Here is a 20,537-nt window from a genome sequence, read left to right as displayed (position 1 = left end):
ACCTCTACCCATGTGTGTAGCTGTTTCCTCTAAATTGAAATAGTTCCTCCTAGATGGGAGCTCATAAGACCAGGGGGAGCTCATGAAACTTATAATGCTCAGGAAGTTCATGAATTCATAAGGCCCTCCCCAATAAAAGCAGTCAAAACTGGGCATGGTGGCACATGCCTTTAATCCCAGCACTCTGGAGGCAGAGGCAGGCGGATCTCTGTGAGTTCAAGGCCAGCCTGGTCTACATAGCGAGTTCCAGGCCAGCTGGGGCTACAGGGAGAAAAGACCAAAAAAAAAAAAAAAAAAGCAGTCAACAATTGCTCACCAGAGGAGAATGTCTCCTGCTCACCTCCAGGGATGAAGCTTCCCAGATGCATCCATCCTCCTAAAGTCATGCCCTACCCATGTTCCTGTAAATATCCCAATAAACTCACTGGTTCACTAAGCTAGACTTTGGTACAATCATTTCTTTGGTCTATTATCTGTGCCCCATCTTGGATGATCAGACATTTGTTTGGTTCTCTCCAAGAAAAGACACACAATACCCCCTCTGCAGCTGATGGGGTAGCCATGGTGTTGGGGACAACGATATCTGCTGAGGATCTTTTTTTGTGGGAGTTTGAAGGGCCAGAACTGCTTATCGAACTCCATGGCTCTGGGCTGGCATTCTGACACCCCTTATATCCAGGCTGCCCCAGATGGCCCAGAGGGAGAAGAAAGCTTAGAGTTCCTGATAGGCCAGTTAATTCTGGAAAGAGAGCTGTGGGCAAGGGGATCCTCCACAGGGGGTGAGGACTTTCTGATAAGAACACATGATTGTCCAGGTCCTGGGTTCCTTTCTGACCTGTGATTTAGCTGTGCCTTCCCAAAGCTCAGGGGACAGATGTTGATTGAATGTGTGTGTCCATTTCGCCCCTGGGAACCAATCCTTCAGTGATTGGGGTTCTCTGACCACTTGCTCTCTTCAGTGTTGACTGCAGTCCTAAGCCTCTTGCCCCCTGTGTTCTTCTGCTTCCACAGCAGCTGGCCTAGAATGCCATGTGCCAGGAGCTTCTTGCCAGGAACAAGGAGCATACTGGTGCAGAGGCCAGAGGATGGAGTGGCTAAGAAAATGCAGTGATTATAGCAGTCCATGCAGCGCCTGGCTACCATAAAGCCTTTATAGACACTTGTTTGGGAGTGTCATGCAGGGCTGACCACCAGCCCAGCCCATAAACGCTTTATGGGATCTCTTATCATCTGTCTTTGAGGCTGAACCTTTTATTTACTGCACCTGTTAGCAGTGTGTGCACTGTGGGAAGTCAGGGCCTCTCTGCTCACATAGCATGGAGCTGAGAAAGCTCCTGTCTCGGGCCAGGACACCTGAATTTCAAACTCTGTTACCTGCTCTAGTGACCATAGGCAAGTGTCACAACCACTGGTCTCTTTCCCTGAGTCTTGTTTTTTTTCTCTCTGGAGAGATGGCTAAGAATGTTTGCTGCAAACTTGAGTTTGGATCTCAGTATTCATACAAAGAAACGAAGAAGAAAAAAAGTCAGGGGTGGACATGTATACCAGTAACACTAGTGTTGCCGTGGGCAGAGACAGAGGCTTACTGGGGCTTGTTGGCTGCCAGCTCAGGTTCAGGTTCAGTGAGGGATCCTATTTCAAGGGAGTAAAGCAAAGTATGATAGAGCTGGGCACTTCATGTCTTTCTCTGGTTGCCACACGCATGCACAGCAATGCACCACCCCACACATGTGTGCATACACTACACTAAACACCACACACACACACACACACACACACACACACACACACACACACAAAGACAGACATGCAGACACAGGAGGCAGTCCAGTTAATTTTGAGCCTGACATTGAGTTTCTAGTTCTAATAAATCTCATATTTTAAGAATAACCACAACTTACTTTAGTCTTTATCACAACTGTCCTTTCTCAAAAAGGCTTTCCATGACCATCCTTTTTAAATTGCAAGCCCCCACCCCCTCCCTTGGCACTGTTCTCCCTACTCTATTTATTACTACACATTGTTTATGTATTTGGCACATGATCTGATTCTCTACTAAGATGCAAGCTCCCGGAGGGCAGGGTATTCTGTTTTGAGAACAGCTGTGTTGGAACAAACATAATTCTGGAATATAGTAGGTGTGCAGTCAAGTCACTGAATGAATAAACACTTGCTGCCTATGCTTCTTCATCTTCATCATCATCTTCACCCTCACCATCGCCAGTCCCATCTGTCCCTGAAGGAGGCTACTTGCTTCTATGTTTCCAAGGAAACAGGGCTGCTAGCAGAACATCCTCTTGCTCTTCCCCCTGGTGCAAATAGGTGATTCTCCTCCTCTGGAGCCTGTGGCACCCTCTGCCTGTGGATTCTAGTGGGGTTTCTTCCAAACCAGCTGTACCAGGCATTCAGTCGGGGAAGGGGGCGGGTGGAGGACTAGCTTATTCCCTAGGATCATAGAAGTCCCCAACTCATGGAAGTGGTAGACGTGCCCAGCTCTATCACACTGCCTTAGTGCCTTGCCACTTGCTCCCTGGTTTATGGACTGGGAAGAGCTGTGGCTGAAGCTACACAGAGACTGGTTGGGGACATATGTGTGTGGATCCTGGGAAGGGGCACTTGAGGGTAAGGGTGTCTCTGTGTGTGTGGTGGGGTGCCCTCTTCTGCGGCCTTGCTTTCCATGGGACTTGGTATTGCCTCTCTGGTCCAGCCAAGTCCAAGCAGAGCACGCCTCATGCCCTCGCACTGGATGCAGAGACTCTTGGAGACTCAGATATTGGGGATGGAGATACTTCCCCACAGAGCTCATGCCGAGAGACCCCAGTTGTAGCCCTCATTCTTGATTAATTAGACATTCAACCTTCATGCACAGAGATTATTTTTTAGCTCCAGGGGACCCTAAAGTCACCAAGTCTAGACTGGATCTGCGTGCCTTCCTCTTAGCATCTGGTCAAGAATCTTCCTGAAAGCCCGAGACAAGTGCTGTCTTCTCTGCAGACTGTTTCCTCCTGCCATTCAGTGCTGCTTTGCCAAGTCCAGGAAGTCCTCAAGGTGTCCTCTTCCCTCTTTCCCCTCTGCCTCTCCTGCCTGGCTGGGCCATGGTAGGAACACTTGGGCAATATTTCATGTGGTCTCACCTACAACTGCCTTTCATGGCTGAGATGTGTTGCTTTGCAGAAGGAAGGAATTATGCACACATAACTGCTCATATGCGTGTATATGTATGCACTTCACCATGAGTCACCTAGGGTGCTACTTTGACACTTGATTGTACGTGTAGTATGCACATGTGTGTACACCCCCCCACAGGTCTCTGCACGTGTGTGTATGCATGTCAGGTATGTTCTGATCTTGGCTCAGTGTTTGAAAAATTCATTAGCAGACAAGCAATCCTCAGAAGGAACCGAGTCAGCAGTTCAGTTGTTTTTCCAGCCCACGAAGCAGCATGGGTTTGGCCGCACCTGGCCCACCAGCCTTGCCCCATAGAGAAGTGGGGGTAGAGTGGAGGAGATTCCCCACTGTGTCTCAAGCTTCCAATGCCTGTCTCGCCCTGCTTCACCCCTTTTTGCACTCTTCCAATTCAATCTTCTGGCATGATGCACTTTCCTGCCTACTGTTGCCATGGGGTCTGGAATACCACCTCTGGGCCCATCCCTTCCTCTCTGGAGTCAGGGCCCCTTGCCATGCCCAGGAGCACCTCCCCCTCCCCCTCCTCAGGGAGCTCTTGGAAGAGCGCAGCCACTAATCAAGCAGCATGATCATAATCAGCTTTGATGGGTTCTTCTGCAAAAGTGCATTCTAATGAGGTGGGGGAGCAGAGCAGAGAGGGCGGGGATGAGGGAGTCGAGCTTTGGGAGTGGTGGGGGTGCTGGCTCCCGGGCCTTCACTTGAATGTCAGGACTAGAGAGAAAAAAAGGGGACCTCACCCTTTCTACAGCCACATATTGGGATTTTTCAGACTCTGATGGTAGGGTGGGGCAGGTGTACACACTAATATTTCCCAATTAGACTAGCATTTCAAAATAGTTCTTCAAAAGCATTAGTGGTTCTATGTAGGTGTCCCTAGAGGCCTACTCGCGCAGGTGTACACACGAGCTTGTCACACACACACACACACACACACACGCACACACACACACACACACACACACACACACACACACACACATGCACGCACAGTCCCTGCCTTTCTCCCTGGGCAGGGAGACATTGTCACTCTATACTATCACTACAGACCCAGCGAGTCGCTGAGACGGAATGCATCAGATTCAATTCATTAGGACTGATCGCTCCCTGAATGGGGCTGAATAATTGATGAGCAGAGAGCAGCTTTCAGGATGTTCCGAGTACTTTGAGGCTCGCTGGAGCCCTGTTATTATTTTTTTCTTTTCGCTGACAAACCCAGCCAAATGCTTGCTGGAGCACTGGGCACAAGGAGCAGAGCAAGGGTTAGATGTTTTAATATGTGATGGTTACACTGTAAGCTCTCGGTCCATTGCTTGTAATGGAAATGGATACAGGCGGCTGTGATGTCTGGTAGGGTGGGAGTGGGGCAGGCGGTGCTGTGTCCCATCACCATCATTTGCCCAGGATGTGGGCTGGGGATGTGACCCTGGTATGTTGGCCCATGGGCTGGGAAGAACTGAGAGCATTAGGCTAAGGATGTTCCCGAAGTGGGAAGCAGGGAGATGGCACTGTCACTATGTCCCACCTCTTTTCCAGGTCTGGGATGGCCACAGAGCCCCCAGCTTTGGGGGCTCACAGATGACTTTTAATAAATTACCCCAACCCAGACTAATGTCTCAGATTCAGTTCAACAAACAGGTGCTGTCTGGCGCTGTTGACAGGTGGTGAGGTGGGTACACAGGATGCCTGGGATAGGGCCCTGATCACTGCTCAGAGAGAGCTAGATGACTAAGAGACTGGGAGCACAGGGAGGGGTCTGGCCCTGCCTTTCACTGTCAATGAAAGGTTGTCACATTCCTACCTGCATGGTCTGACCCTCGACTCATTTTCTCTCCAGACATCTCTCTTCCTGTCTGCAGACCTTCATGCAAGCTTGTTTCCAGTCTCAGAGCAAAGAAAAACGCCAGGCCTGAGACCCTTGTGGACTCCCCATATATAGGCTCTTCTTGGCCTGGGCCTGTGCTCTTTTCTTCCTTCCCATGGACTCTGGCTTCTGGCTAGCTTACCCTTTCTGTTAATTATCCCTTCCTCTATTCTCTATGGGCTGTGGGAAGGAGGTCTTTCTAGATCCTCTGGGGCGGGGGGGGGCTTGACATACCCTCAGGAGGGAAGCCCCCAGGTGACAGGGACTCTCCTTGATCTTAAGGGCACTGTCTCTCTTCCATTGCCCTCCAAGTGGTGCCAGGCTGCGTCTTCATTCTTGAGATGGAGGCTGGGGCTAATGCTTGGCACCTAGTCTCCCCTCTTCAGACCTGGGTCCTTCCCTGATATTTCCTGGTCAGGTCACGCAGGATCAACTTCCCCATCCTGTCCCCATAGCCAATGGAACCATCATCTCAGCCACTGTAATCTCCATGCCTGTGAGACTCGAAGATTGTATTTGGGGCATCAGACACTTGCATAGTCCCAGAGCCAAGGGGACACTGGTTAATGGCTCATACATCTACTGAACTATTCCTTTTAAATCAACTGATTCACAGAATTAGAGAATGGCTCCTTTGTATGAGGCCATTCCCTGGCCTCCGCTGCCCATCAGGTAAACCAGAAGGCTATGGGGTAGTAGGGAGGACAGGGATTGCACTCCAGGCCTCTGAGAGCTAACACATGGTAGTTTTCCATGCCACCGCAGAAGTCAAAGACAGCCACTCTCTGCTTAGGATGGAGCCAATGCAGTCAGTGTGAGATCCCTCCAGCCGTGAATCTCTGGTGTGGCCCTGCTGAGTACCTGGTGGTATCTTCCTGACATCAGGGGCCCAACGTAGACCATTATGTCCAACCTGAGCCTTCTGCCTGGAAAGTGACCTGCCTCCTCTTTTCTATAGCTGAACCCTTGTGCACTTGGGAGTCAGTCCTGTCTTGACCTGCAGCTTATAGTCTTGTGTTCATCACAATTTTCTATCCTATCCCCTTTCTTCCAGAGACCAGATCCCTTCCCTCTTCCTTGGGCTTCCACCCAATGGAAGTTGTCTTCTTCTGGAGGCCTGTATAGCCTGGGAGGCAGGTGGGCAGGTAGCAGCTCCAGCTGGGAAGGGACCTACCTTTGACAGCCACGTGGACACTCTGACTGATGGAAAGCTGTGGCTGGATGAGAACGCTGCACAGGTACTCCCCCTCATCCATGCCCTTCTGTACATCTGTCAGCTTGAGAGTGCCATTCTCAAACACCACCTGGCGGTGGTTGTCTGGAAGAAGTAGGGCATCCTTGAACCACTTGATGGAGTAGTAGGGGTAGCCGATGACCCTGCAGTTGATCAGCGTGTCCCGCCCTGCGACTGCTGTGATGTTCCTCATTGCCCGGATGCTGGGGGGTCCTGGGAGGTGGGAGAGTAGGAAGTGGAGAGGAGGGGCAGGTGGCGCCATGAGCCAGTGCCACCATATGGCACTCTTCTCCCTTGTTTGGTCCCTGAGACTTACTGGGGGCTAGAAACTGGGTGAGGACAGAAGGAGGTCTTTTCAAGGTAAAGGCAGAAGCCAGGATTGGGGAATAATCATGAGTCCCCCTGCCCCCCTAGGACTTGCTGTTGCCATTAACAGTAGCAAACAGACGAGCTATATGCGCCTGCTGCAAGATTCCATGCCCCTATGGGACTGGGTGAGGCCAGTCCACAACCTTGACAGGGAGCCACCAGGACTGGGGCAAGCAGGGATTGTTTAGGAAGCAGCAGGGATTAAGGAATTAGTAGGGAAACAGGGCCCTATGATTTTCTTCTGCTTGCACACACTACATTCATACCTCAAAGACCCTTTTACTTAGTAATGAACTATCCAAAGAGCACCAAGGTGTTGACCATATGAGCCAATGCTTTTGTTTTTTTTCCATCTGGTAAATTGTATTGTGGGTACCTGAAGAGGGCTGTAGAGGGTGAGGGCTCCGACCACATTGGCTGAGGGTGGGAATATATTAGTTGGGCTCTCTGGCAGGTAGCATTGTGGGAGTGGGGAGGGAAGCTCAGAGGCCACTGTGAACCAACAGTACTGGGGAGCTTCACAGAACTCTGGGTCCCCCCCAGAAGACAACGAACAGAACTAGGGAGTCTTCCAGGGTCCTGTAGCTCTGGCTCCACTCTAATTCTGAGAGGGACACAGGGGTTTGGCCAGATGTTATATGGGGTGGGAGAGCTGGCATAGGTGAATTTAGCATGAATCTCTGTCTCTACCCCCTTTCCTGGCCCAGGGAAACTACTAGCACCCCGGACCAATGCCCATTCCCCAAAGTTCCCCTGTCCCTCTCTGCCCGTGGATCAGGGGTCACAGGTAGGATCCAGAGGGGACCAGTCAGACTCATAGGGCTGCTGAGCATCAGAGGAGACTGCGCTTACCACTCTGACTTGGAGAACTGAGGTATAGGGATAGTGTCACCTTGAGGATCCCTCACTTATTCCTGAAGGCTGTCTACTTTTGGGACCCCCACCCAGCCTCAGTTTTAGTATCTTACTCCTGAAAGTTTGAGGCTTACAAGAACATCACCTCAGGGTGCTGGCTACCTACACCTCCTGGGACATTTGCTGGGAGCACAGTAGTATGAAGGTTGAATATCCCTTACTCCTATCTGTCTCTATCCTTGCGAGACCCTGCTGGGGGCTGGCAGATGCTAGCAGATGCATAGAGCACCAGGGGCCCAGAGTGATTTGATGGGGCAGATGGGGTGGTGAGGGTGGACAGGCCTGATTGTAGGGAGGGAAGAGGAGCAGAGGAAGGAGGAAAATGGGGTGGACTCTAACCAGACACACACTCACACATAAGAATGGATGATGGACTGTGGTGGACCAGAGAGAGAGAGAGAGAGAGAGAGAGAGAGAGAGAGAGAGAGAGAGAGACCTCCACCAAAATCAAAATGACAATCACTAAGAAGCACACAAGAATGATGGTGACCACAGAGATGGCAAAGGAACTCAAAAGCCTATTCTGATATTTAAATGTAGACAGGCACCTCTTACGTTTATTCGCGCCTGATATTCAGCACTGCCCACCGAGTTCCGCGCTGTACATCGGTACACGCCCCCGTCCCGGATCTGGGGGCCTGTGACGTTCATGTGGCTGATGGTGGTGCCGTCGGACATGGTGTACTGGTTGGTGCGGTGGCTTCCGTCCCGCACGATGGGCTCGTCGTCCAGGGCCCAGGTGACCGTGGGGGGCGGGGCGCCTTTGGCAGCACACATCAGTGAGAACTGCTCCCCGGGGCTGACCACCTTCTCGCTGAAGGATGAGACGATGCGGGGGGTGCCGTCTGCAGGGAGCGAGGAGCCCCCTTTCAGGGTCACTGAGTCATAGAGAGTCTGTCCCCACCAGGCCACCCACTCTGTCAGGATAAAGGGCTGTCATGTGTGCACATTCGTGCTATGCACAGACCCATGAGGTGCCATTACTCCTGTATGTGGAGTGACATGCCTGTGTTTGCTGGGTCCTCAACTCCCAGCAAGTTACTTAATTTTTTTGAATATTCTCATCTCTTACTGGTGGGTGATAAGGATAGCAGTAACAGAATATTTTCACTTCCTCTGGACATGGTGAAGATTAAATTACTGTGTTCAAGATGTTTCTCCCTTTATCAGTAAAAACACCGAGGCTTGAGGTTTAAAAAATGTAAGTTTCCTAGAGACAGTGGAGGTGATGGAGTCTGGCCCTGGCCTTAAGCCTTGGCTAACCACATAATCTAGTACAGGATAATCAACTTTATGTCTTAGTTTCCTAGTGGGACAGAGTTATAACCTGATCATCCTTCCCCATAAGATTGGTGTCAAGGATTAAAAACATATTAAGCACACCGTACCCCTTAAATATGTATGCTTATTATGTCAATTAAATTTTTTTTTAAATGTCTGGAATGGTTGTATGTGTAGGTAATCCCAACTCTCAGGAGGTTGAGCCAGGATAATTGCCACGAGTTCAAGGCCAGCCTTGTCTACATGGTGAGACCTTGTCTCAAAAATAAACAAATAAATAAGTAAATTAATTAATTAAATAAATTAATAATAAAAATAGATGTTTAAAAAGTGAAAAATAAAAATAATAAGAAAGGGCGGATGTCACAGCGTTTTTGATTCCCCTTCAATGTTACACACTGAAATGCTGATGTTCACCTGAAACCCAGCCAGCCTGCCAGCCCTGTCCCTACTTCTGAGTGGAGGAGAGCTACTTGACTAAAACTAGAGAGAGCCTGGTGCCTGGCTGGGCCTGGGAGGGTGTGGTAGTGTCCTGTGGTCTTTGACGCCTCTCCTTCGAACTTCCCTCCCTCTTTTGGCTGGTCCTATCTTCCTGTTCTCCACCCCCAGCCTTATTTTCCAAGTGCCTGCTCTCCAGGGTCATTCCTTAAGCTGTCTGGAATTCTACTCAAGACTTGAGTAACCCTGGGTGATGACAGCTTTAAAAGACAGAAGGATGGCCCCTCTGAGGGAAAATGAGCTGGTGGGGTGCTCTGCTCAGAAGTGGGATCCCCCACCTGTGGAGATGACAGGCATAGGGTTTCAAAGGATCCTGCACTGGGGTTAGTATATTTGCTTGTTGGGAAGACAGGTCAGGGATTGGTTGGGCAAGAGGTGGGGCTTGCTAGGCATAGCCCTGTGTGTAGGGGGAGGGCTCAGTCAGTTTCAGCTCTCAGGCCCTGCAGGCCCCTTTGTGAGACTAAGGAGGACTCCAACCTTGTGGGCCTGGGTTTGGCATCTTTATAAAAAGCTCTGTTATATTTGTATTTTTTTGTAGTAAAAAGGAGTATCTGGGACCCACTAAACCTAAGCTTGTTGGAAGGTCTAGTTTTGGCCAACCCCAACAACCTTTTTCCATTAGGAGCAAGAGGCGTCACCTCTGTGGTTGCAGCCTGGTACCAGGGCTCATGGCTGGGCAAATGGAGTACAGGCTGGATTTCATTCTTAGCATTTCTTGGCTAAGCAACTTGTACAGTGAACAGCCTGACCAAGCATACCCAGAGGTACTGCGTGAGTAACCCTGGGTGATGACAGCTTTAAAAGGGGAGAAAAACAGGTGGAAACTGAGACCCTGGTGAGACACTGCCTGTTGAGAAGAGGCCTCAGGCTGGAAGAGGATCCAAAGTTCAAAGGTTCCTGGCATAACTTCAGGAACCCCTGGAAGACAGAGACCTTTCCAGATCCCCAAGAAAACCCCTCTAATAAGAAACTCTAGTAATTGTTGAGGGAAAAGCAATATTTAAAGCCTAGACTTGTTCCTTGGGCATGTGACCAAAGCCTCAGTTTCCTCAACTTCAAAATAGGGGACATTAAAAAGAACGTGTACACTGGGCCCTTGGGAGGCTGAAATGAGGCCAGCATGCCTCCCAGGTGTTCGTTGAGCATGGACAGGTACCTCTCAGCATAGGCATCACCTCTGCAGGAGGGAGGAGACTATAGCCTCCCCTCTGCCCTGCCACCTGCACCCCCTCACCTTCTAGCACGATGATGGCAAAGTCCTGGGCTGTCTGGGTCTTGCGAGTGGCGAAGCACTGGTAGGCTCCTGAGTGGCTTTTCTGTGCCGAGGTGATGAGCAGAGTTTCATTGCTAAGCCCACGGATGGAGATGGCCTCTCCTGGCAGCACCAGTTCGGTGTTACGGTACCAGTGGATAGTGAACTCCGGGGAGCCAGTAAGGGCACAGGACAGGATGACCGTGCTGCCAATGCCCGTCTTCAACTTCTTTGGTGTCAAGGTCACGTGAAGGGGGTCTGGGTGGGACCAGACAGGGGAGATGTGAAAGCAGGCATCCAGGGAGGCAGGGGAAGAGGAACAGGAAGGGGGAAGAGGAAGTGGGGGGAGATGCCAAGTGGGATGGCATGTGGCTGGGTGGGTAGAGATCACAGAGCCTAGTCCCCTGCTCTGGGCATCAGTTTACTTATCTAGGGACCTTCAGGAGTAGGCCAGGTCACCTCTTGTTCTGATGGTGTCTGCTTCCTCAAGGTGGGTTGTTCTGCTTGGGTGGGGCTTGTAACTTCCCTCAGCTCATTCAGGAGCATGGGACCTTGACTTGCATGGCACCCAGAAAGCAGGCACTACCCTTGCTCTTGCCAGCTGCCCCCCATACCCATGCAGACCACCAGCCCCTGCTTTCTGCTGGTCTGATGTCCCTTCCATGGGTCTGTGGACTCCATCATTTCCCTGCTCCCTTTAGTCATCCTCTTTGCTGCACTCCTGCCTAGAACTTCTGTGGCTCCTCAAAACTCAGCATGACATTCAAGGTTTTCTGAGTCCCTGGGTACCTCATCCTTTCTGCTATCACTAAGGCATCAGTGACCTGCCTATTCCTGTGGTCCCTATCTACCCTTGGTTGCTTCTGGCTGCATAGCCTAAGCTCTAGGCTTAGAGTGCTCTGTCTAATTCCTACTCATCTTCACACTGACGTCTGGTTACCTCTTCCAAAAAAGTGCCCCTGGATTTCACTTCTCTCCCACTCTGGGAATAATTAACCCTGTACTGAGCACCCTGTCTTCTTATCACCTCTTTTCTCACACTTTAGACAGTGAGCCACTTGGAAGGAGAGTATCATTCTTAGCATGATGTCCCCTCCCAAAACCCGAGCTATATTTATGATTGGCTGGCTGACTGATGACAGCCCCAAGCAGGCTTCCCTCACTGATATCTACGCCTCCAAGCCCCTGTACAGGAGTTCAGGCTATGAGAGTGTGGGACCCCATGGTCACCCTGCAGAAGAGGGGATGGTAGACCGTAGAAGTTGGAGAAAGGCCATGCCACGTCTTTGAACCTGGGCACCTAGCAAGCCACTGTGTATGTGTAGAGTAGTGTGGGTATAAACACATTTGGAGGTGGTGGCCTGTGGCTGACCTGAGTGGGTGTGTAACAGTAAAGGGAGGAGGTGTGTATTGGTATAGGTGCGCAATCTCCACAACTGTATGTAGCAGTGTGGGGAAACGGGTGTGGATTTTGAATGCTGATGCCTGTGTTCATGTTCGTGTTCGTGTTCGTGTTCGTGTGTGTGTGTGTGTGTTTACCTGTGTGCACAGGGGCATATGTGAACATCATATTCTCACCTATAGTCATCTTGCTTGGGTGTGTGTGTGCAACCTCTTGACCTATTCCCTGAGTACACCCCCCTGTGTGTGTGTGTGTGTGTGTGTGTGTGTGTGTGTGTAAAACAGGAGAGTGCACAACGATGTGAAGATTTTACTAGATTAAAGTTTTTGGTTTTTTTTTTTGTGAGATAGGGTGTGATGTAGCCCATGAATTTTCTATGTAGCCCAGTGTAGCCTTGAACTCCTAATCCTCCTACCTTTACCTCTGAGGGCTAGGATTACAGATGTGCACCTGGCTTACTCTAAACATTCAGTGTTTACAACAGCAAAGGGCACTGACCTTATCCTTCTATCTGTCCAGGGTTTGCTTATGTGAGATGGTTCCCAGTCCCCTTGGGCAGGGCTTCTAGCCCTTTCTATACTTTTGCCTCCTGCCCCTCCCCAGGCAGCTCTTGGGTGCTTTCTGTTCTAGCTTTATTGTGATTGCACATGGGGACAACCTATGCGCGACACTGCAGGCAAATCCACACTGTCAAGGCTTTCTGAGGGGTGGGGTTAAGATGCTGAGCCCAGACCTGGCTGTGGAGTCAGACATCAGGCTGGAAGACCATTGGAAGCTCTGCTGTGGGTCTCTGACCTGCCTTCTCATAAGAAGGTAATGAAGGGCGAACATCTTTAGCCAACCTTCCCAGCAGAGTGAACTCTATTGAGGATGGAGTGGAATCACCTCTGGATAGCTTCTCCCGTGCCCAGCTTGAGTGACCTCAGGAAGCTGTCATGCTGTTGAGTGTAATGCCTAGGAACTCAGGCTAGTGCTGCCACCCCCCCACCCCCCGCACCAAGACCTGTGGGCCAGGCAGGAAATTGTGAGTACCAGACCTGAACAGAGCCTCTATATCTCACAGGTGGGGACAGGAGGGGGTATTGTGGGGAGAGGAGTCACATAGGAAGGAGTGGGACTGAGAGATGACCTAAGGTACTTCTCTGGCATCAGCTCCTCTGCCTTCACTATCTCTGCCTGCTCTTTAGGGCTCATACCTGGGAGAGAGGTGTGTGTGTTTGTTCAGGGGCCTCCAGCTCTCCACAGCTATCTGGCCCTGGGCTTTGTGCTGGGGAAGACAAGGAAGGGCCAGAGTCTGTATCCACAGCAACTCCTGGTGTGGCTGACTTGGTTGCCTCTACTCTGATGGATCAGGGCCCCTGTCAATTGCTGTTAAATACTTTGAATGGGGACACAGTCCTGCCTGATGGATTAGTATTAGCATTGCATCCCTTAGCCTGATACAGCCTTCACCTAGCAAGCCCAGAAGCTCTCCCTTTGCCAGATTCTCACTCCACCTTCACAGACCTGCATGGCCCCTGAAGGGAAACAGACACCTAGCTGAGGTCATGTTCCCTGCTGATGATGGCAGGACTGAAAGGCAGGGCTAATTTCAAACCAGTTGATTCTCCAGGCCATAATCTGCTCTCCCAGTCAGCTAGGAGCCCCACCTCAGGGCAGCAGGAGGCAGGAGCAGGGTTCCAGTTCTCTACCACACTGAGCTCTATGCTCTCAAAGGCTCCAAGCTTCAGAAGAGGCTCCAACTCACCAATGACTGTGAGGATGCCATTGACCTCTGCTGACCCAAAGGTGTTGGTGACCTCACAGATGTAAGTGCCACTGTCCTCGGTGCGCAGGTCACTGATGGTCAGCCCTGTGATGAGCTTAGCCCAGCGGCTGTCAGCAGGGAGTGGCCGGCCATCCTTGAGCCAGCGGATGGCAGGGATGGGGTAGCCCGAGGCGGCACAGGGCAGTTCCACCGTGTGACCAGCCCACACTTCCTGGGAGTGGAAGCCATCCAGGATAGTGGGAATGGATTCTGCAGGGTCTAGAAGAAGAGACAGTCAGCAGCTACAGCCACCCTGGCAAGAAGTGGGACAAGGGGAAGGAAAGAAGGCCCCTAGACAGGAACCTCCTGTGTTTGTAGTGAGCAGGTTCCAGGGTGGCACCAGAGACTATTTTCAGAGAGCACACTTGTCCTCCTTTGTGTTCCTGGAACAGGCTGAGCTCTGAGAGCCATGCTTGGGAGCTGGGATGGGGAGGAAGGCTTGAGATTGTGGCAGAGTTCAGGGCCAGAAGGGCATAAAAGAGCTACAAAGGAGGTGTGTGTACATGAGAGCCTTTTGTACCCAAGTCTTGGGCTGTAAGGTATAGTATCCACACTTTGAAGTTATTGATGGGTTTCTGTCCTCAAACTGGACTGGGATGCTTCAAAAATGGAGGAAAAGTCTGCTTGTCCTGCCCTGCCTTCTAATCACATCCTGGGCAGCTTCAGAGATGACTGGTGCATGTCTGAGCCCAGAACAATTTGGAAGTGAAGCTTGGCAATGGTCCTCCTCTGTGCTACAGTTAAAAACCAAGCTAGTGCCTGTGGCACCTGCAAGGTTGGGATTCAGGCCCCAGGGGTGGGATGCAGGATGGGATGGCTGGGTCATTTCTAGGTGGCCTTCTATGCTCTCAGCTCAACTTTTTTTTTTTTTTTTTGAGACAGGGTCTCCCTGTAGCCCTACCTGGCCTGGAACTTGCTATGTAGCCAGGCTGGTCTTGAACTTACAGAGATACACCTGCCTTTGCCTCCTAAGTGCTGGGATTAAAGGCATGTGCCACCATGCCTGGCTTTCGCTACCCACTGGCCTTCTTGGGTTTCTGCCCCTGGGGACACATCTCTGCTACTGAGGTTGAAAGACCTTGAATTTTAATATATATATATATATATATATAATATGTATGTTTATATATATGGTGTGTGTGTATGTGTATGGACACACATGTGTCATAGTGTGTGTATGATGGTCAGAGGATTGCTTTTGGGAACTGGTTCTCTCCTTTCATTGTGTGGGTCCCAGACTTTGAACTCTGGTTGTCAGACTTGGTGGCAAGATTTTTACCTACTGCACCATCTTGCTGGCCCATGACCTTGAATTTCTGATTGTCCTGCCTCCATTTCCTGAGTGTTGGGACTACAGGCATGTGCCACCATGTCCACTTTATTTTGTGCTTGGGACTGAACCCAGATCATGCCGTATGATAAACAAGCACTTTACCAGCTGAGCTATATCTCCAAATTCCCGCCCACATGACTTTTTAAAAATTTTTATTTTATTTTATTTTTTTGAGGCAAGATCTTCTTATTCTGTAGCCCAGGCTGGCTCCCAACTCTTGGCGATCTTCCTGCCTTAGCCTCCTAAGGTGTGTGTCACCAGATCTAGAACACCCACACTTCTAAAAATATTTTTATTATTTTTATTTTGTGTGTATGAATGTATTGCCTGCATGTAGGTAAAAGCACCCGTGTTGAGCAATGCCTAAAGAGGAGAGAAGAGGGTGTCAGATCCCCTGGAACTGGAGTTATGAATGGTTGTTAGCCGCCACATGCCACTCACGCATTCTATCCTGAGTCTCCCAAATCCTTTTACAATCCAGCTCAAGCTCTAGCCTGTTCTGGCCTCACCTCCCCAGTCCACATTGAGGCAAGCTGGGTCACCCAGACTCTTGGCCAGTCTGCTCTGCACATTTTACTCTTATTCAGCTTTTATCAGCTTTTACAAGCCAGCTCCAGTGTCTTCTTGTATGTGTCCCCCACCCCAGTGGACTCCCATGGAATTTCCTTCTTTTTTTTTTCTTTTCCTTTTCAAACAATTCCCTTTCTTTTAAAAAAGAAAACACATAAAAATATTTTTTGAACAGATTATATATGCAGGTACAAAACTTCAGAAAGCACGAGAATGAGAGGGAACTGGGTTTCCCCATGCCCCTGGCCTCAGCCTACGGTCTGCCCCTTGAGGCCCAACTGTGGCTACCTGCCTATTCTTTTTTTTTTTTTAACAGCAGCTGCCTCAGGCCAGATTTCCTGTCCTCCTAGAAGACCACTGGGGTTCCTTAAGGCAATGTTGACCTATGGGGCCTCTCCTGAGCCTAGCACAGAACAGGACCGAAACTTCCATCTCACAGGGAGGATGAGGGGGCACTCAGGCATGGATTATACCAGTGAGCTGAGTTTGTGGGTGAACTCCACACTGAGAACTTTCCAGATTAGAGGAATAACAGAGCTACTTTGTGACCACAGAGAATAGGAAAAGACGTGGTTGCTGAGACTGGAGAAGGGCAAGGTCTAGCCCAGGCTCACAGCAGACTGGAGCTCTGAAAGCATGTTTTCCTTATCCTTATTCAGCAGATAGGGCCACCCAGTAGACTTGATCTAACATGTTGAATTTTATTTGGGAGGGAACGGGAGAGGTGCTGACCCACCAGATCCCCCATCACCAATGGGGACTGTCTGCCCTTTGCTCCTGTCCCTTGGAGAGGGGTCAGGTCAGGAGAAGGGCTTTCCAGAAGGCTCTTCTTCCCTATTCTCAGGGCTCTATGCAAAGCAAAAGGCCTCGCTGGGACTCGAGGACCAAGTGCCAGTTCTATCTGGTCTCTGCTCTGCCCTGTGACTTTGAGTGAGTCTAAGGACTCCAAAAAGCCGAGTGCCCTCTCTGTATAGTGGAGGTAGCTGACCGTGGGGCCACCAAATTTTACATTTTCCTAGGTGTCATGACAGGATGGTGCCCCAGGGCCTCACAGACACAGAAGGTGCTGATATGCAGGCAATTGCCATTTGGTGCCTACCCTCCCTCCCTGCCAGATTTGCCTGCTGCTCCCCCTGCCTGCCCCCACCCTGGTGGGAACAGTTGATTGGTTGTGATCAACAAAACCAGTGCTAGAGCAGAATTACTCAATGTGACACTTAATTGATGGGAAATACACAAATTCTGTGGCACAGGGCAGAATTTACAAGCAGAGGGGCCGTCAGGGCGGTGGAGGAAGGGGGGGGCGAGAATTAATCACTGAGGCCCAGGCGTGAAATTAAATTCCGGGAGAAAGAAACCTCTTTCATTACTCCGGAGCAGAAGTAAAGTGTTGCAACGTGCACACGCCACAGCCTGGGGGCCTGGGCGCTGTAGCATGGATGCCTCTCTAGAGGAGAACAGACAGCCCTGACTGAGGTTGCGAATCCCTGGGGCAGGCTGTCAGGGTGTCCTGTGATGGCCAGGCCAACATTGGGACCAGGGCACATGACCTCTGCTTCGGGCCTGTCCTGTATAAGCTGGGGAAGCGGGAGCTGGTTCGAAGCTTTCTGGTCCCTTGGTCCCTAGCTCAAGGTGAGGCCCATCTTGAGTTGTCTGGAATGTAGTGCTTCCAACAGTGCTTGAGGGAACTCTCTAGAAAGTCCTGAGGCATATGGGGTGTATGTCTTATGGGAGGACTGGGGAGGGGGACAAGGACACTTCGACTCATTCTGCAACTGCCCCATTTAGCTCGGAAAATAGAATTTCTCCTTTATCCCTTGCTTTGAGAATATGACAGGAATAGGGTGACAGTGCAGGTGTCACAGGATGACAATGCTAACGTCCTGCCCAAGCTGCAGCCCTGACTCCTGGAGACCTCCCAGGCATCAGGTACCATTAAGCTCTGCCCACTGTAGCCTGTGGCCTCCTTATGACCCAGCTAGTTGGTTTTGTAACTCCTAGCTCACAGACCAGGAATGGGGGTTTGAGAGTTCCTGTATTGGATGCTGGATGCACAGCTCTTGAAGGCAAGGCTTGGTTAGCTATAAATGCCGTTTTAGCCACACACCCCATCACTTCCTGCCCTCTTCCTGCATCCTAGTGAGATCTGAAGAGCACAGAGACAAGTCCACTGTGTGCAGGTGGCATTCTCTCCATTCCTTTCACTTTCGTCCCTGGGGAACCCTTCTCGGAGCTCAGAGGCTTGGGTCTTAGAGACATGGAGACAGTGCTTCTCTAGGACTGACCATAGACATTGCAGGACAGCCCAGCATCCTGCTTGGCTGGGAAGCGGGTGGGAGGGGCACTGAGCTATGGAGCCTGGAGGTAGGGGCTCTCTCTGATGCCATTCCCTGTGCACTGCCTGCCTCTAGTAGCTCTTGAATTTTTGCCGAGACAAGCAGCTTGCAGACAAGCCGCCTTGTCACATCATATCACATCAGGGCCCTGCGTCACTACGTAGCCCTCCCCTCTCCTCCCTGCTGTTCCCTTCCCTCCAGCACCCTCCTTCCTTTCCCTCCACTTTCCTTTGTCTTTGTGTGTCTCTCTGGTCTGTGCCCCCTGCACTCCTCTCTTGCTGTGCCAAGGCCTCCCTCCTTTGAATTAACCTGACCCCTTCCTCTCCTGACCCCTGCTCCTCCAGGTGGGGTTTCTCTCTGAGCCCTCAGTGGTGGGATGTCTCTCTCATTGTCCCCTCACCATGCCTTTCCCCCACAAGGATGGTGTAGAATGAGAAAGAGAAAGGTTGACACACCTTCCAGTTTCCAGAATCTGCCCTTTTGAGACCCCCCAAGGCTGGAGGTTCAACCGTTGGAGCAGAGAATGAAGGACTTGATGGAGGAGAGTGAAGCAGGCCTGCAGGAGGGGGTTTCTGTGCTTTCCTACACTATATGAGGAGCATGCAAATGAGATGCAAAACACCATACAAACAAGGCTCTGTAATTTGGAAGTGAACCATGCCAATGCAACACGCTTGGAATCAGCTGCAGATTCAAAAGTCCCACTGCACAGACTATGCTATGGCCCAATGCCACATCCTCCCCATTGAAGCAAATTTCCATTGGTGCCGATTAACGCCATAAATGTTTACTTGGCACCTATTGTGTGTGCCATGTACAGGACCAGACACCAGAGACATGAGGGTCAAATGGGGAAGCCAGAGCATTGCTTCCAAATGTACTGGGTAGGGGAGATGGATCCTGGGGAGTCATCTGTTGGTGAGGGTTGATCTCCCCAAACCATAGAGTGGCGGAGGTAGAGTGGCAGGATCCTTTCCCACAGCCTGGGATGAATGAGGAGGGGGGTGATCTCATGGTTCTAACCCCCAAAGGTGAGGTTCAGACTGGCAGTTTATCTTCTTTCCAAAAGTCATTCCATCCTACCTCCTTGAGGTAGTGTGGTAGCATACTCTTGCCATTGCTATACTCAGGAGGTGGAGGCAGCCTGAGCTACATGAGACCCATCCTCAAAACAAAAAGACAAAAACAAAACAAGCAAATCCCATAGAACAGAAAGTATTAGAAACTTGGTGTGGTGGTACACACCTGTAAACCTAGTACGTAGGAGGCTGGGGCAAGAAATTGCTGTAAGATCTAGGTCAGCCTCAGCTACAGTGCAGAAACCTGTCTCTAAAAGAATCTTTTTATCCCCAAAGGAGTATACTGTGTGGTGATGGTATGAGGGATAGCCCAGCATGTACTGCATAGGTGCTATAAAAACATTGGTCTGTGAATGGCTGTCAAAAAGTTTGGAGTGCATTTGTGGAGAAAGCTTTATAAAGAGAGCCATATGCCTTCCCCGTCTCTGCCAGAGGTGATATGTGGATACTCGGCTGGCTCTCCCATGGGGACCTTCAGCAGAGGAGCCCTGCAGCCAGAGGGAACAGTGTATGAATTCCAGTGGGGCTTCCCACTGGCTGAACAGCTCAGGCAGGTTGCTCAGCTCCCCTAAAGTTTGGTTTCTGTTCTGGAAAAATAGTACAACACATACACTGTACAGGGCTGTGGGTGTCGACCAAACAAGTAGGGGCTGCCTGGTGCATGGGGGTGTAGGGCACACCCTCCACCCCTCCTCAGATTCTGCCATCATCCCAGAACAAAAATCCCTCAGAAATGTTTATCCATTATATTCTGCCTGCTTTCCAGTGCCATGATGTGGCCTCCAACAAAGCACATGTGTGCATGCACACTCACACATAATGCACACACGTACACACACACACAGGCGCGCACACACACACATACAGAACACATGCACACACTTCAAGAATACTTAGGGACGTGTAGAAATGCAAAACCCTTCTGAAGAAGCTGGAGAGATGGCTCAGTGCTTCAGAACACTGACTACTCCTGTAGAGGACCCAGTTTTAGTTCCTAGCATCCACATGGCAGCTAACAATCATCTGTAACTCCAGTTCCAGGGCATCTGATGCCTTCTTCTGGCCTCTGCTGGCACTGCATGCACATGGTAGACACATGCATGCAGGCAAAATACTCATACACATAAAATAAAAATACATAAAATCTTTAAAAAACCATCCTGAGATCTATACTCAAAATTACTATATTCCAGTAACATATTTTAACAATGAGTTTCCTGACAGAGAAGGCAAAAAGGGGAAGTGGTATCAGCAGGGGTGGAAATGGAGAGGATGGTGGGGTGTGTGTGTGAGATCCAGAACCTCATTATCAGATACATGGAGAAATATTGGTTCTCCAGAAGAGCCACATGTGGTCTGATAGAAAAGGAAAGAAGTTACCTCTGGATAAATTCTTACATCGAGGCACTGAAGC

General features: G+C 50.4%; 1 protein-coding gene across 3 annotated transcripts in view; it reads right to left on the bottom strand.

Moving 5' to 3' along the window:
- Window positions 1-20,537, bottom strand: part of Dscaml1 (DS cell adhesion molecule like 1) — a 346,117-nt gene that overhangs the window by 77,875 nt on the left and 247,705 nt on the right. For 2 of the 3 annotated variants that reach the window (XM_008850911.1, XM_008850912.3), the window contains exons 5-8: window positions 13,746-14,024; window positions 10,579-10,854; window positions 8,114-8,410; window positions 6,222-6,494 (exon numbers count right to left, since the gene is read on the bottom strand). The exons of the other annotated variant lie outside the window; for it this stretch is intronic. In XM_008850911.1, coding sequence (XP_008849133.1) covers window positions 6,222-6,494; window positions 8,114-8,410; window positions 10,579-10,854; window positions 13,746-14,024 — 1,125 coding nt within the window. The remainder of the gene's footprint in view (window positions 1-6,221; window positions 6,495-8,113; window positions 8,411-10,578; window positions 10,855-13,745; window positions 14,025-20,537) is intronic. 3 annotated transcript variants of the gene reach the window in all.

This window comes from Nannospalax galili, unplaced genomic scaffold (genome assembly GCF_000622305.1).
Source record: "Nannospalax galili isolate Female #2095 unplaced genomic scaffold, S.galili_v1.0 scaffold265, whole genome shotgun sequence".
NCBI classification, from domain to species: Eukaryota; Metazoa; Chordata; class Mammalia; order Rodentia; family Spalacidae; genus Nannospalax; species Nannospalax galili.
Note: the sequence above shows the minus strand (reverse complement) of the source record. Positions and strands in the feature narration are given on the sequence as shown.